The sequence below is a fragment of the Eretmochelys imbricata genome, chromosome 1 (genome assembly GCF_965152235.1).
Source record: "Eretmochelys imbricata isolate rEreImb1 chromosome 1, rEreImb1.hap1, whole genome shotgun sequence".
NCBI classification, from domain to species: Eukaryota; Metazoa; Chordata; order Testudines; family Cheloniidae; genus Eretmochelys; species Eretmochelys imbricata.
Window position 1 is genome coordinate 194550798 of NC_135572.1, and position 17210 is coordinate 194568007.

General features: G+C 42.8%; 1 protein-coding gene across 7 annotated transcripts in view; it reads left to right on the plus strand.

The window, feature by feature from the left end:
* IFT57 (intraflagellar transport 57) overlaps positions 1-16599 on the plus strand; it is a 33955-nt gene extending 17356 nt beyond the window's left edge. For 2 of the 7 annotated variants that reach the window (XM_077820996.1, XM_077820964.1), the window contains exons 6-12: positions 403-525; positions 879-917; positions 2596-2667; positions 7360-7491; positions 8966-9028; positions 14788-14854; positions 16217-16599. In XM_077820996.1, coding sequence (XP_077677122.1) covers positions 403-525; positions 879-917; positions 2596-2667; positions 7360-7491; positions 8966-9028; positions 14788-14854; positions 16217-16395 — 675 coding nt within the window. In that variant the 3' untranslated portion in view covers positions 16396-16599. The other 5 variants (XM_077820976.1, XR_013346571.1, XM_077820986.1 and 2 more) reach the window with 5 other exon arrangements.
* Positions 16600-17210: the final 611 nt, after the last annotated feature.

Genomic DNA, 17210 nt, shown 5'->3' on the forward strand with positions numbered 1-17210 from the left:
AACTATAGAGGACCAACTTATTTTAAAAGACACAAATACATCAGGTTTCTAAATTGCAGAATCTCTTAAAGTTATACAAATCTTGAAGTATCAGCTTCCAAGAACTTAAATAGCACCTTGTTTCTATGTACGTATTTTTTTTTAATTGGGTCTAAAATAGTTTCATGTCTGTTATCTTACTGGTAATGCTTTACTCATTCATTTTAATACTTAGTAAAATCAGATAAGATGTTTTAAATCCTAATACTTACAGGTGCAAAGAAACAACAATAAATCATAAAATAATATAAATCAAATAGTTGTAAATTTTCCTAACCATGAATATTTCTCCCTGTTCTGAATGTCTTAAGCCATTGTAACTTGATCACCTAGCAATTGTTTTCTATTGAAATGTTTGTTTAGGATATGAATGAATCCACAAAACAAGAAGAGATTTTAGAATCCACAACAGATGCAGCAGAATGGAACCTGGAAGTGGAACGTGTTCTTCCACAACTGAAAGTTACAATCAGAACTGACAATAAGGTGTGTAAGAGCATGTGTATGTTTTGGTATAAATGAATTGAATAAGCAGTTTATGATGAATATCTGCCATTTTTATATATCCCAGTCTTTAAAAAAACACTGAATAGTTTACAGTGAGATGTTCCAAAACTACCTGTAGCTTGCTGTCCCCGGTAAGAGATCTGAGAGAGAGAGAATTGTTTATTTTAATGTTTTTCTAACATTCTACAGTAATTTATACTGTACTAATATCAGAGCATTTCAGTCATTTGCTAATGTGTAATTTAATTCCAGTGGAAACTTTTAAAACATGGAAAACACTTTTCAGATTGAACCTTTAATTTAGCTTGTAATAAAAGGTTTTTTTGGGACAGTTACAGAAATACAGCAAACACATGGAGTACTATTGGATGGTACGTTTGTGTCAGCCACATGAGAGATGTAGATTCTACTTCAGAGGTGGGCAAACTACGGCCTGCGGGACCGTCCTGCCTGGCCCTTGAGCTCTTGGCCGGGGAGGCTCGCCCCCGGCCCCTCCTCCTCTGTCCCCCTTCTCCTGTAGTGACGCTGCGCACGGCCAGGGTGACTGGCTCCATCCCGCAGTGGGGCTGCGAGCTCCTGCCGCTCTGAGAGGCATGGTAAGGGGGCAGCAGTGGGGAGGGCTGGGTAGGGGGTTCCGGGGGCCAGTCAGGGAGCAGGGGTGGTTGACCCTTGAGGCTCAGCCGAGTGCTAGTTCATCATTTAGCAGCAAGGCATTCCCTGGGAAATATCCCACCCTCTTACTCCACCACCTCAACCAAGCTTCATAATCATTCATTGCTGTGTACAATATGAAACGGTTTGTTTAAATTCGTTTAAAACTTATACTGTACATAATATCTTTTGTCTGGTGAAAAAAATGTCCCTGGACCTAAATTCCCGTCCACCCCCCATTTACATTAATTCTTATGAGGAAATTGGATTCGCTTAACATTGTTTCACATAAAGTTGCATTTTTCAGGAACATAACTACAACGTTAAGTGAGGAGTTACTGTATGTGCAAATCCAAAGTACTTCTTAACAAAAAACTAAAACAACCCAATCCTGTAAATTTGACATCACAACCAATTTTCACCAAACCAACAAAAAGACACATGTGTAACCTAAGGTCTGCTGCCAAACTTTAAGTCTCTACTACCTGCCAGTGTAAAATTCATCTTTTCTTTTTGCAGCCTTTGCCTAATTTCTGAACAGATTGTGTTGGACATGAGCAAGATTATAGGCAATAAGCCTCAGAGGTGTAACAGCTGCTAGAGCTGTGATCTGTGCTGGTCTCATCTCATATAGGCACCAATCTAGCAAAACACTGAAGCACACGTGTATTCTCATTGAAGATAGTGCAGCTACTCTTGCTTAAAGTATTTTGCCACATTGGGCCATGGTTTGGTGCGTGGATTTTAGAAAACGGAGTAATATTTTATAAGGTATTTTTCTCAAATCTATATGTCGCTTATGTATGTTTGCTGTCATCCGTACGTTTTTCTTTCCCCCCCTTTCTTTCCCCTGCCCTTACAAAAAAGGGGGTTAGGTAGTCTTGCTTTTTCATTTCCTTCCTCTCTTCTCCTGATGACTCTGGAGGTGAATTGGAAAGGGAAGATCTGACCATTTGAACATTGGGGAAGGTCTTTTGACGTTTTAGCTATGCCCTCTTTCTCTGCCTGAGACCTAGCAGAGCTCATGGAGTTGTAATCAATAGTCTCAATATTTGTGCCTGGAAGGCCCCATCACAATGTTTTGTAGCAGAAGAACTTTAATGAAGATCAGATACATTCCAGAGAGTATGGCCTCAGACATGTTCAGTATTTGGTTTTGGACATGAATGTCACAGTGTGACATTTAAGAGTCTGATAAATTACTTCACCATAAAGCAGCTGCCTGAAGGGATGGAATATGGCAGCTGTGCAACTGCACACAGCAACAGTACTCAATGGATATGGGTAGGTAGGACAATAGCTTTGAGTCACATACAAGCCTCTTTAGCTCTTTCATGCTTATGCTGTTATCTGAATTTATAATCTAGGCATTTTATTATCTTTCTGATGTATTGTTAGGATTGGAGAATCCACATAGATCAAATGCATCAGCACAAAGATGGAATCGAATCTGCTTTAAAAGAGACGAGGGTATGTCTTGTACATTCAGAGTACTCTACTGGTCTTCCAGCATTTTTTTAACTGCCTTCTTTGCCCTGGTCTACACTACGAGTTTAGGTCGAATTTAGCAGCGTTAGATGGATTTAATCCTGCACCCGTCCACACAATGAAGCCATTTTTGTCGACTTAAAGGGCTCTTAAAATCGATTTCTGTACTCCTCCCTGATGAGGGGATTAGCGCTGAAATCGACATTGCCAGGTCGAATTTGGGTTAGTGTGGACGCAATTTGACAGTATTGGCCTCCAGGAGCTATCCCAGAGTGTTCCATTGTGACCGCTCTGGACAGCAATTTCAACTCAGATGCACTAGCCAGGTACACAGGAACAGCACCGGGAACTTTTGAATTTCATTTCCTGTTTGGTCAGCGTGGCGAGGTCATCAGCAGTGGTGACCATGCAGTCCCAGAATCGCAAAAGAGCTCCAGCATGGACCAAACTGGAGGTACTGGATCTGATCGCAGTATGGGGAGACTAATCCGTGCTATCAGAACTCCGTTCCAAAAGACGAAATGCCAGAATATTTGAAAAAATCTCCAAGGGCATGAAGAACAGAGGCTATAACAGGGACCTGCAGCAGTGCCGCGTGAAACTTAAGGAGCTTAGGCAAGCCTACCAAAAATCCAAAGAGGCAAACGGATGCTCCAGGTCAGACCCACAGACATGCCGCTTCTATGATGAGCTGCATGCAATTCTAGGGGATGCCCCTACCACTACCCCACCCCAGTATGTGGACTCCTGCAAGGGGGGAGTCTGACACAACAGGGATGAGGATTTTGGGGATGAGGAAGATGAGGATGAAACCATTCTCCCTGATAGCCAGGAACTGTTTATCACCCTGGAGCCAATACCCTCCCAAGGTGGGCTCCCGGACCTTGGAAGGCGGAGAAGGCAGCTCTGGTGAGTGTACCTTTGTAAATATAATACATGGTTTAAAAGCAAGCGTGTTTAATGATTAATTTGCCCTGAAGACTTGGGATGCGTTTGCAGCCTGTACAGCTACTGGAAAAGTCTGTTAACGTGTCTGGGGATGGAGCGGAAATCCTCCAGGGACATCTCCATGAAGCTCTCCTGGAGGTACTCCCAAAGCCTTTGCAAAAGGTTTCTGGGGAGGGCAGCCTTATTCCATCCTCCATGGTAGGACACTTAACCATGCCAGGCCAGTAGCATGTAGTCTGGAATCTTGCATAACAAAGCATGGCAGCATATGGTCCCGGTGTTTTGCTGGCATTCAAGCAACAACCGATCTTTATCTCTCTGTGTTATCCTCAGGAGAGTGATATCATTCATGGTCACCTGGTTGAAATAGGGGAATTTTATTAAGGGGACATTCAGAGGTGGCCATTCCTGCTGGGCTGTTTGCCTGTGGCTGAAAAGAAATCCTCCCCACTGTTAGCCACGCGGTGGGGGGAGGGGTGAAGCGATCATCCCAGAGAATTGGGAGGGGTGGGAGGCGACCTTGTACCAAAAGCACATGTACTGTGTCATGTTAACAGCTTGGTTCACCATGAAAGAGTCTACCCATTGTTCTCTAAAATGTCTTTTTAAATACTACTCTCCCTTTTTTTCCTCCCGCAGCTGCAAATATTTCAACACTCCCCCTATCATCTCCGTCCCAGAGGCTAGCGCAGATAAGAAGTTGAAAAAACCGCACTCGCGATGAAATATTCTCTGAGATCATGCAGTCTTCCCGCACTGAAAGAGCTCAGCAGAATGCGCGGAGGAAGCAATGTCAGAGTCCAGGAAAGCACAAAATGAACGTGAGGAGAGGTGGCGGGATCAAGATGATAGGTGGAGGCAGGATGCAATGCTGAGGCTACTGGAGGATCAAACTGATATGCCCCTGCGTATGGCTGAGCTGCAGAAAAGGCATCAGGAGCACAGACCACCGCTGCAGCCCCTGTGTAACCAACTGCCCTCCTCCTCAAGTTCCATAGCCTCCTCACCCAGACACCCAAGAACGTTGCGGCGGGGGGGCCCCTCTGGGCACCCAACCACTCCACCCCAGGGGACCGACCAAGCAACAGAAGGCTGGCATTCAATAAGTTTTGAAGTGCAATGTGGCTTTGTTCTTCCCTCTTCCACCACCCCACCCAGTGCTTCCCTCCTTCCCCAGCCCTCCTGGACTACCCTGGCAGTTATCCCCCATTTGTGTGATGAATTAATAAAGAATGCATGAATTTGAAACAACAATGACTTATTGCCTCTGCAAGCGGTGATTGAAGGGGGGAGGTCAGCTGGCTTACAGGGAAGTAGAGTGAACCAAGGGGGCGGGTTTCCATCAAGGAGAAAGAAACAGAACTGTCACATCGTATCCTGGTCAGCCATGAAACTGGTTTTCAAAGCTTCTCTGATGCACAGCGCGCCCTGCTGTGCTCTTTTAACTGCGCATAATCAGCGGCCAGGTGATTTGCCTCAACCTCCCACCTCACCATAAACGTCTTCCCCTTACTCTTACAGATATTGTGGAGCACGCAGCAAGCAGTAATAACAATGGGAATATTGGTTTCGCTGAGGTCTAACCGAATCAGTAAACTGCGCCAACACGCTTTTAAATGTCCAAATGCACATTCTACCACCATTCTGCACTTGCTCAGCCCATAGTTGAACAGCTCCTGACTACTGTCCAGGGTGCCTGTGTATGGCTTCATGAGCTATGGCATTAAGGGGTAGGCTGTGTCCCCAAGAATAACTGTAGGCATTTCAACATCCCCAATGGTTATTTTCTGGTCTGGAAAGTAAGTCCCTTGCTGCAGCTGTTGAAACAGACCAGAGTTCCTGAAGATGCGAGCGTCATGTACCTTTCCCGGCCATCCCACACTGATGTTGGTGAAACGTCCCTTGTGATCCACCAGTGCGTGCAGCACCACTGAAAAGTACCCCTTTCGGTTTATGTACTGGCTGCCAAGGTGGTCCAGTCCCAAGATAGGGATATGGGTTCCGTCTATCGCCCCACCACAGTTAGGGAATCCCATTGTAGCAAAGCCATCCACTATGACCTGCACTTTTCCCAGAGTCACTAACCTTGATAGCAGCAGCTCAGTGATTGTGTTGGCTGCTTGGATCACAGCAGCCCCCACAGTGGATTTGCCCACTCCAAATTGATTCCCGACTGACTGGTAGCTGTCTGGCGTTGCAAGGTTCTAGAAGGTGATCACCACTCGCTTGTGAACTGTAACGGTTGCTCTCATCTTGGTATTCTTGCGCTTCAGTTCTATGAAAGTGCCCTTACGCATGCAAAAGTTTTGCAGCCACTGGGAATCATCCCAGACCCGCAACACTATGCGGTCCCACCAATCTGTGCTTGTTTCCCGGGCTCAGAATCGGCATTCCACAGCATGAGCCTGTCCCATTGCCACCAGGATGTCCAATTTGCATGGGGCTCATGCTTTGAGAGAAGTCTGTGTCCATGTCCTCATCACTCTCGTCACCGCGCTGCCGTCGCCTCCTCGCCTGCTTTTGCAGGTTCTGGTTCTGAACATACTGCAGGATAATGCACGAGGTGTTTACAATGCTCATAACTGCCGCGGTGATCTGAGCGGGCTCCATGCTTGCCGTGGTATGGTATCTGCAGGAGAGCAGAGTTGCAGCAGAAGCAGTGGCTGATGACGGATGCCACGAGAATAGATATTTATAGAGAACGACAAGAGGACCTGCGAGGTGGATTCATGAAAGCAGGAGAGCAGAGTTAAAGCGGAAGCAGTGGTTCGATAGTGGTGGTTAGCAGTACTACTGCACCATCTGCTTAAAGCAGTATGGCGTCCGCACGGTAAAAAGGCGCGAAACAATTGTCTGCCGTTGCTTTCACAGAGGGAGAGGTGACTGATGACATGTACCCAAAACCACCCGCCACAATGTTTTTGCCCCATCAGGCATTGGGAGCTTAACCCAGAATTCCAATGGGCGGTGGAGACTGCGGGAGCTGTGGGATAGCTACCCAGAGTGCAATGCCCTGAAAGTCAACACTAGCCACAGTACTGTGGACGCACTCCGCCGACTTAATGCGCTTAGTGAGGGGACACACAATCGACTGTATAAAATTGCTTCCTAAAAAATCGACTTCTATAAATTCGACCTAATTTCGTAGTGTTACATACCCTTTGATATATATTAATTGTTTGATTCAGTTTTCTTGGGATTGTTTTACAGCACTATGAAGAAATGCAACAAATGTGATTGAGGGCTGGCAGGATTGACAAAGGACAAATTATTGTAAAGTTGTATAATTTGTCCAACGATAAGTAATGGGGGACATAGCTGACAACAAGTATTTGAAGTGGGTACATCCTGAAAATGGAGAGGAACTATTAAAGACTATACTGTGGTGGGTGCTTCTTAATAATCAGAAGGAATTTTAAAAAGGAAAAATTAGCTAAATACTGTAGTCAGAATAACTTTCTGACAGTGAGACTTATTAGACTGGAATAATCTTAGGGGAAATGGTAGAAGCACCATTTCTTGAGAAATTTGAATCTGGGCTAAACTAAACACTAGAAAACCTTATCATAGGTGCAGTCCTGCATTGGCCATAGACCAAGTGATCTTGTAATTCTTTTCCATCTCAGACTCCTATGTTTCAATATCCTTTCTGAATTAGAGGAGTTTTAACTGTGTTCATACATTACATACAAAATATAATCTTACCCACAGAATATCGTTTTCTAGGGTTACCTTGACAAACTTCATAATGAAATCAGTAGGACCCTTGAAAAGGTCAACAGTCGGGAAAAGTACCTCAACAATCAGTTGGAGCATTTGGTTCAGGAATATCGTACAGCACAAGCCCAGCTTAGTGAGGTAATGCACTGACCCATTGCTGTTGCTTTTTGTCGGGCTGAGTTGTCTACAGTATGGCCCAAGGATCAAGTGCAGCCTGCAGAGTCTACATCTACTTTCTCCCTCTGACTGTAGGTAGAAGACAAAGGCCTGGATGCACAAAAGGAGTTGGATATGGTGATTCTGAGCATCACATCTAACTTTTAGGCACCTAGAAAATCAGTGTGATAACAAAGCCTGAGTTCCTATGCAATGACTGGGGGAAAAGGGGTCATCTTAGACTGAACCATAAAAACTAGTATGTTAACTAATGGTAGATGCCGATGTATGCTAAGCCCTACCCATCATATAAATATAGGCACCCAAATCCAAGTTACAGAGAGGTGCCTAATGATTCTCCATCTTCCAGAGTTAGGCACCTGTGCCATTTTAGCAAGAAGCCAGGGGAGGACTAGAACTTCCCTCATAAATTTTAGCTCAGTGGTTAGGGTACTCACCTAGGATATGGGAGGCCCCCTGTTCAAGTTCCCCTCCCTCCATCTGAGGAGGGTGAGAAGGGATTTAAACAGGAATCTGTTGGCTCTTAGGTGGGTGCCCTGACCATTGGGCTCTGGACTAATCCGGTGGGGGGCTCTCAGTCTTTCAATCAATGATTAGAGTAACCGGAGCAGGGGGATTGAACCCTGGCTCTCCCACATCCCAGGTCAGTGCTCTCACCACCAGGCTACAGAGTCATTATTATGCTTATGCTGTCATGTTATGTGTATTCCCTCTCTTTCTCTAGCCCAAATTATTCTTTAATTATTTGTACCCAAAGCTACAGTTTCAACAGGAGAGGCAGCCACACATCCCATACTGCAATAGTTAGGGCACTCACCTGGGGTAGGGGGTGTCATACCTGTTAAAACCCCTTCTTCCCCTCAGGCAGAGATGGGACTCAAACTGAGAGTCTCCCACATTACAGGTGAGTACCCTAACTACAGGGCTTAAAGTTATGAGAGAGCTCCTCCTCCTCATCCCTGCCTCCCCCTGGGTGGTTTGTGTGAACTTGCCTGCGGGGCCCAATCCAGCACATGGATGTGGTAGAGGTGCAGTTAAACCCAGAATGGTGACAGGTTAATTTCCTCTTTCTCAAAAGAGGGCCTGGGGTTCAGGACTGCTGAGTTCCATCCCAATTCTGACAAACTCACTGTGGTCTGGGGAAGACACTTGCACTCTCTGTGCTTCTGTTTACGCACCTGTTAATAACTGATAAAACTTACTTCCCTCACATGAGTGTTGTGATCTTTAATTGCCATTTGTTAAGGTGCTTTGAGATTCTTGAATGATAGACATTGCAAACTCTCCCTCACACTCCATTGATTTCATTGGCACTGCATGCATGAATGAGGATTTCCAGAATTGGGATCTAAAAGAGCAACTATTATAATAAGTTCTCTAATCAGTATGTATGCTTCTGTTTTGTCAATAATACAGAAAGTGTTCTCTCTTCCAGGCCAAAGAGAAATACCAGCAGGGAAGTGGAGGAGTTACAGAAAGGACTAGAACTCTTTCTGAGGTAGAATATATTTTCACATAATTTGTGTTATGGTCTTAATTCTCAAAAGAGCTCTAATCTTTCATGCATTGTTTTCTAACTTTTAAAATAGTCCACTGTGCATAGTCATTTGACACTGGGGTTTACCATTGTATGAAATAAACTTTTTCATATGAAGTACTTTTCATATCAACGTTTAGAATTTGTTCATTTCGTGAAAGTGGTTTAGAACTGTGAGCCCAGGATTGAGAGATTACAAAATTTTAATCCCAGCTCTGCTACTGATTCTATCTGTGAGGTAGGCAAGCTACTAAAGATCTCCCCCGTAGTTTTCCTCATCTCTAAGGAGAATAATATATAAATATATAAAATAAAATATGGATTTTACCTGTCTCATTAGGGCTATTGAGGATTAATCAGTCAATGTTTGTAAAGTGCTTTGAAGATGAGAAAATCCTAAATTTTATTATTTATATTTATTTAAAAAATTAATATTTGGTACAGTGGGCCAAAAAATTTCCAATAAAAAGGTTTTTGTAAGAAGACCTGGTTTTTTCTTGAATTTTTCTGATGGAAAATGTCAATTTCAGTGACTTTTTTTTATTTATCTGAAGCAATATTTTGAAACCAAGTATTTTAAAACTGGTATCAAGTGGAGTGCCCCAAGGGTCAGTCCTGGGGCCGGTTTTGTTCAATATCTTCATAAATGATCAGTCCTGGGGCCGGTTTTGTTCAATATCTTCATAAATGATCTGGAGGATGGTGTGGATTGCACCCTCAGCAAGTTTGCAGATGACACTAAACTGGGAGGAGTGGTAGATACGCTGGAGGGTAGGGATAGGATACAGAGGGACCTAGACAAATTAGAGGATTGGGCCAAAAGAAATCTGATGAGGTTCAACCAGGACAAGTGCAGAGTCCTGCACTTAGGACGGAAGAATTCCATGCACCGCTACAGACTAGGGACCAAATGGCTTGGCAGCAGTTCTGCAGAAAAGGACCTAGGGGTTATAGTGGACGAGAAGCTGGATATGAGTCAACAGTGTGCCCTTGTTATCAAGAAGGCCAATGGCATTTTGGGCTGCATAAGTAGGGGCATTGCCAGCAGATCGAGGGACGTGATCGTTCCCCTCTATTCGACATTGTTGAGGCCTCATCTGGAGTACTGTGTCCAGTTTTCGGCCCCACACTACAAGAAGGATGTGGAAAAATTGGAAAGCGTCCAGCGGAGGGCAACAAAAATGATTAGGGGACTGGAACACATGATTTATGAGGAGAGGCTGAGGGAACTGGGATTGTTTAGTCTGCGGAAGAGAAGAATGAGGGGGGATTTGATAGCTGCTTTCAACTACCTGAAAGGGGGTTCCGAAGAGGATGGATCTAGACTGTTCTCAGTGGTAGCAGATGACAGAACAAGGAGTAATAGTCTCAAGTTGCAGTGGGGGAGGTTTAGGTTGGATATTAGGAAAACCTTTTTCACTAGGGTTCAGAGTAATAGCCGTGTTAGTCTGTATTCGCAAAAAGAAAAGGAGTACTTGTGGCACCTTAGAGACTAACCAATTTATTTGAGCATAAGCTTTCGTGAGCTACAGCTCACTTCATCGGATGCATACTGTGGAAAGTGTAGAAGATCTTTTTATATACACACAAAGCATGAAAAAATACCTCCTCCCACCCCACTCTCCTGCTGGTAATAGCTTATCTAAAGTGATCACTCTCCTTACAATGTGTATGATAATTAAGGTGGGCCATTTCCAGCACAAATCCAGGGTTTAACAAGAACGTCTGGGGGGAGGGGTGTAGGAAAAAACAAGGGGAAATAGGTTACCTTGCATAATGACTTAGCCATTCCCAGTCTCTATTCAAGTCTAAGTTAATTGTATCCAATTTGCAAATGAATTCCAATTCAACAGTTTCTTGCTGGAGTCTGGATTTGAAGTTTTTTTGTTGTAATATCGCAACTTTCATGTCTGTAATCGTGTGACCAGAGAGATTGAAGTGTTCTCCGACTGGTTTATGAATGTTATAATTCTTGACATCTCATTTGTGTCCATTTATTCTTTTACGTAGAGACTGTCCAGTTTGACCAATGTACATGGCAGAGGGGCATTGCTGGCACATGATGGCATATATCACATTGGTGGATGTGCAGGTGAACGAGTCTCTGATAGTGTGGCTGATGTTATTAGGCCCTGTGATGGTGTCCCCTGAATAGATATGTGGGCACAGTTGGCAACGGGCTTTGTTGCAAGGATAGGTTCCTGGGTTAGTGGTTCTGTTGTGTGGTACGTTGTTGCTGGTGAGTATTTGCTTCAGGTTGGGGGGTTGTCTGTAGGCAAGGACTGGCCTGTCTCCCAAGATTTGTGAGAGCGTTGGGTCATCCTTCAGGATAGGTTGTAGATCCTTAATAATGCGTTGGAGGGGTTTTAGTTGGGGGCTGAAGGTAACGGCTAGTGGCGTTCTGTTATTTTCTTTGTTAGGCCTGTCCTGTAGTAGGTGACTTCTGAGAACTCTTCTGGCTCTATCAATCTGTTTCTTCACTTCCGCAGGTGGGTATTGTAGTTGTAAGAATGCTTGATAGAGATCTTGTAGGTGTTTGTCTCTGTCTGAGGGGTTGGAGCAAATGCAGTGAAGAAACAGATTGATAAACACCTACAAGATCTCTATCAAGCATTCTTACAACTACAATACCCACCTGCGGAAGTGAAGAAACAGATTGATAGAGCCAGAAGAGTTCCCAGAAGTCACCTACTACAGGACAGGCCTAACAAAGAAAATAACAGAACGCCACTAGCCGTTACCTTCAGCCCCCAACTAAAACCCCTCCAACGCATTATTAAGGATCTACAACCTATCCTGAAGGATGACCCAACGCTCTCACAAATCTTGGGAGACAGGCCAGTCCTTGCCTACAGACAACCCCCCAACCTGAAGCAAATACTCACCAGCAACAACGTACCACACAACAGAACCACTAACCCAGGAACCTATCCTTGCAACAAAGCCCATTGCCAACTGTGCCCACATATCTATTCAGGGGACACCATCACAGGGCCTAATAACATCAGCCACACTATCAGAGGCTCGTTCACCTGCCCATCCACCATTGTGATATATGCCATCATGTGCCAGCAATGCCCCTCTGCCACATACATTGCTCAAACTGGACAGTCTCTACGTAAAAGAATAAATGGACACAAATGAGATGTCAAGAATTATAACATTCATAAACCAGTCGGAGAACACTTCAATCTCTCTGGTCACGCGATTACAGACATGAAAGTTGCTATATTACAACAAAAAAACTTCAAATCCAGACTCCAGCGAGAAACTGTTGAATTGGAATTCATTTGCAAATTGGATACAATTAACTTAGGTTACCTTGCATAATGACTTAATCATTCCCAGTCTCTATTCAAGCCTATTTCCCCTTGTTTTTTCCTACCCCCCCCCCCCCCCGACGTTCTTGTTAAACCCTGGATTTGTGCTGGAAATGGCCCATCTTGATTATCATACACATTGTAAGGAGAGTGATCACTTAAGATAAGCTATTACCAGTAGGAGAGTGGGGTGGGAGGAGGTATTTTTTCATGCTTTGTGTGTATATAAAAAGATCTTCTACACTTTCCACAGTATGCATCCGATGAAGTGAGCTGTAGCTCACGAAAGCTTATGCTCAAATAAATTGGTTAGTCTCTAAGGTGCCACAAGTACTCCTTTTCTTTTTCACTAGGAGGGTGGTGAAGCACTGGAATGCGTTACCTAGGGAGGTTCTGGAATCTCCTTCCTTAGAGGTTTTTAAGGTCAGGCTTGACAAAGCCCTGGCTGGGATGATTTAGTTGGGGATTGGCCCTGCTTTGAGCAGGGGGTTGGATTGGATGACCCCCTCAGGTCCCTTCCAACCCTGGTATTCTATGATTTTATGATTCTATGAAAATGTTGATGTGGAAAATCAAAACGTTTTGTTTCAAAATATCAATTTGTTTTGATTGCAAATGTCAGTCTTTTGTTTCAACACTCCAAATCAAATAATTTATGGAAATTTCATTCACTTACTAACTTTACTATGTAGGTTACAAAAACCTTATCCACTAAGAGACTGAACTTCTGTAATAGCCCTATCTCATCACACTACTAGAATACACCAGAAACCATCATCACAACATTTATTAAGATTTTTTTTTAATGTTAGAGACACAAGGTGGATGACGTAATATCTTCTATTGGTCCAGCTTTTCTTGGTGAAAGAGACATGCTTTCAAGCTAAAAGCTCTGTGGAGCTTGAAAGCAACTCTCTTTCACTAACAAGTTGGTCCAATAAAAATATTATCTCACCCACCTTGTATCTCTCATAGTACAAATCTGTCTTCTGAAGTGTAGGACCTCTGCAGAATTATGCCTATTTTAAAATAATAATAAACTGTACTATTATATTTAACCTTGCATTTAATACTGCTCCATCCTAAAAGCAGAAGTAATTTTTAAAAATAGAACACTGTATGAACTTGAAGTCTTTATAATTGTTTATGCTTTGGTAATTAGTGTGTGACTAATAAAGAATAATGCATGACTAAGTGTGTGGATATTGGACACAATTCTAATCTCAGCTACACTAGTGCATATCTGGAGTAAAGCCAGATACATTTGGTGCTACTACAGATTTTTGCTGGTATAGCTGTGATCAGCACTTGGCCCATTGGGACATACCTATACACCCTAAGTGTGTAGTGAAAATTTTTTCTCTCTCTGAACATATTGAAATAGGGAGGTAAATGTGGCTTAATGGTTCCAACCCATTCATTTCCATATTATGGTCAAAGTGCTTTATTAGCGAACTGGATTGCTCCCTTTTCATGATCCATGCTACAAACACAATACTACTGTACATGCAGACCTTTCAATATGCAGTATCAGTGCTGAAGTTTTTCTTACTCCTATACACAGACCTATCCCAATGAACTTTATGTACACATCCCAGGAACTTTCATTGTCTATGTTTTTATTCTGGTACCATCCCTCTGGATTCCTTAACCAACCTGTTTTTTGTGGTAACCACCATCACCTGGCAAACCACCTTCTAGCTCAGAAAATGCGATCCTTAATCTGTTGTAATGCAGACAGGAGTGCTAGTCCATCAACCATTCTCTAAGGCCAGGTCTACACTACCCTCCAGTTCGCCAGGTAGCGATCGATCTATCGGGGGTCGATTTATCGTGTCTAGTCTAGACTCGATAAATTGATCCCCAAGCACTCTCCCGTCAACTTCTGTACTCCACCGCCATGAGAGGCGCAAGCGGAGTTGACGGGGGAGCGGCAGCAGTCGACTCACCACTGTGAAGACGCCGCGGTAAGTAGATCTAAGTACATCGACTTCGGCTATGCTATTCTCGTAGCTACACTATTCTCGTAGCTGAAGTTTAGATTGATTCTTCCCCCCCCCCCCCACCCAGACTAGTGTAGACCAGGCCTAAGAGAATAGTGGTTCTTGTCTTCCATCAGTTACTGAAATGCATCACTTTTATTATTATTACTGTATGATGAAAGACTCTTCAAAACAGTAAACCCAGGTCACTGCCAAAATGTTATTCATGTTGCATGACTTGTATTGTTCTTTTTTTCACATTAAAAATCCAGTTTGGGATTAGTAGTTTGGCATTGAGAAATATTGTTACTCTATTTACAGTGCTGAGCACAGATTAGTCATTTTTGTAAAATTAATGTAGTTATACGGAATTTTTTTTAATTGAAGTTCAAAAATGCACACTTAATATCAATTTCAGATTACTGAAGTGTTAGAAAAAGTAAAGCAGGAAATGGAAGAGAAGGGAAGCAGTATGACCGATGGAGGTATGTACATGCCTTCCTCAGGAAAAACCTCCCATTCCCTGAGAAACAAGTGCACATTCAGGCCTAGGTTATGGAAAAATAATCTGGTATATGAAAAATAAACAAAACAAAAGCAGGAATGAGTTACTAAATAAGTGAAAACATCGGGGTAAAATTTTCAAAGGAGCCTAAGTGATTTAGGAGTCGGAGTCTAAGACCTGCTTTCAAAAGTGACTTAGGCATTTAGGAGTCTAAATCCCATTGGGTTCCAAAATTTTGGTTTTTGAGAATTTTACCATAAAAATCTCAGAAAATTCATGGGTTCTCTAATTTGAATAACTAAATAACTAACCCACTGCTGGTGATGTAGGGCCTGATACTGCAAACACTTACTACCATCAGATTGCTCATGGCAGTAAGCATTGTTTGGTGGCAAGTGTTCACAGGTTTGGGCCTATAGCTAGTAGAAAAATTCATTCTAGTACTTGTGATGGTTGTACTGTTTCTATTTTAAATTAATTCTAAAAGTCATAAAAGCCTATATGTTTTGCTGTCTTAAAGTCTCTTTTAGCTGATAAACCTGCTCTGTTTCAAATGTAAAAGGAATTGTGATGCAGACATGGAGAGAATCAGGCAGACACCCTAATAGAGTTAAACACAGGGGCTGCAACTTTATTTAATTACTGATGCCTAACTGGGATAAACCAGCTGCAATAGCTATCTCACCCTGGAAGCAAAATGTATACACCCTCCCCTCACCATACAGAGTTAATCACGTGGCCTCATACTACCCTTCCTGCCCAGTGACAGTGGTGATGGGTAGAACAAGCTCCAGAGCCTGGAACCTGCAGCTTGTGCTGCCCCCTGCCCTTCCCCACATGCCTTGCTCCACAAAGAGTGGTGTGGAGGGGTGAAGAAGCAGCATCTGCTTTGCAGAGGTGAAAGGGGGTGGGAGGAAAAGGAATGGGGTATGTGGAACACTGCCGTAGCCTCTCCTAGCTGAGATCTTCCACTGCGAGTTGATGACAGTGTCTTCACTGTTCCCTGTTCCACCAAACTCCACCTCAGGTAGATGGGTGAGCCTTATTGCTGTGCAAAAAAATATGAAATTGGAAAACCTTTTCTCATTTTTATGCACATTATCGGATCCAACATGTCAAGAAGGCAGCAAAATTATCACTGCTTATTTCTATTTTTAATATGTCTTGTGTGTTAAAAATGATGTCTCAGTAAAATCGTGTCTCCAGAATATAACATCCTTTTGTTCATTCTCCAGTTAGCAAAGGGAGTGAATTATAGAAAAAAGTAATGCTTTTCATGTACAGGAGACTAACACATGTACTGTTTGCCCTTTTTTTTTTTCTTTTTTTTTTTTTTAAACAGCTCCTTTAGTAAAAATTAAGCAGGCCTTAACCAAACTGAAGCAGGAAACAGTTCAGATGGACATACGGATTGGTGTAGTGGAACACACATTACTCCAGTCAAAGCTGAAGGAGAAATCAAATATGACTAGAGATATGCATGCAACTATGATTCCTGAAACTACAATAGGTGCCTATTAAAGTTGCTTGGAATTTACTTGTATTTCAGACAAATCAAATTTTTTTATAACTTGTTTTTTTTACAATATGCTTGTCATGCATTTTAGGGTGTTGCAGATGTGTACATAGCACTTTAGGCTCTATAAATGGAGCCATGCTGAATTTTTTGACTTAAAGGCTTTCAAACTTATTTTATAAATACATTAATAAATTCTCATTAACTAACTTGTCTCTTCTACTGCACTGTAGTATGTTAAGTAGTATAAAAGTCTATTGACACAGCCTATAATCTTCAAGTCTTGATTAGATATTGTGTGGTGAAAGAAAATTACTTGTGGAAGGCTTGAAAGGAATTTTAAAATGTCTGCTATTTATTCCCATTTTCATATGATTAACATTAGTATTTAATTGCTGACATCGGAATAATACAACGCCTACCCTTGCTGGAGACCTGGGTCAGATCTGATTCTGGCTACAAGTGAAAGTAAATTGTTTGGTCCCCTCCCAGCCCCTATTTGAATTTTATGTATAGAACAAAATAACCTCCATGTTTGACACAATTGGGGATGATTGATAGACTCTTCTGAGGAGGTTTTGATGAGATTAGAAGGGCTGTTGTAAATCAAAATCTCAGTACTTTGCAAGGCAGCTGTTAGTGTCATGACTCCATCAGAACCTACACGTCCCTCACTTCGATAAGCATGGCAGTATCATCTGGCAAGTGCACCTGAAAAATGCATAAGACCTTGCTTCTTTTCCCAATTCTGCCATTGATTTCCTGCTTTGGGGATCGGTCCTGCTTTGGGGTTCGGTCCTGCTTTGAGCAGGGGGTTGGA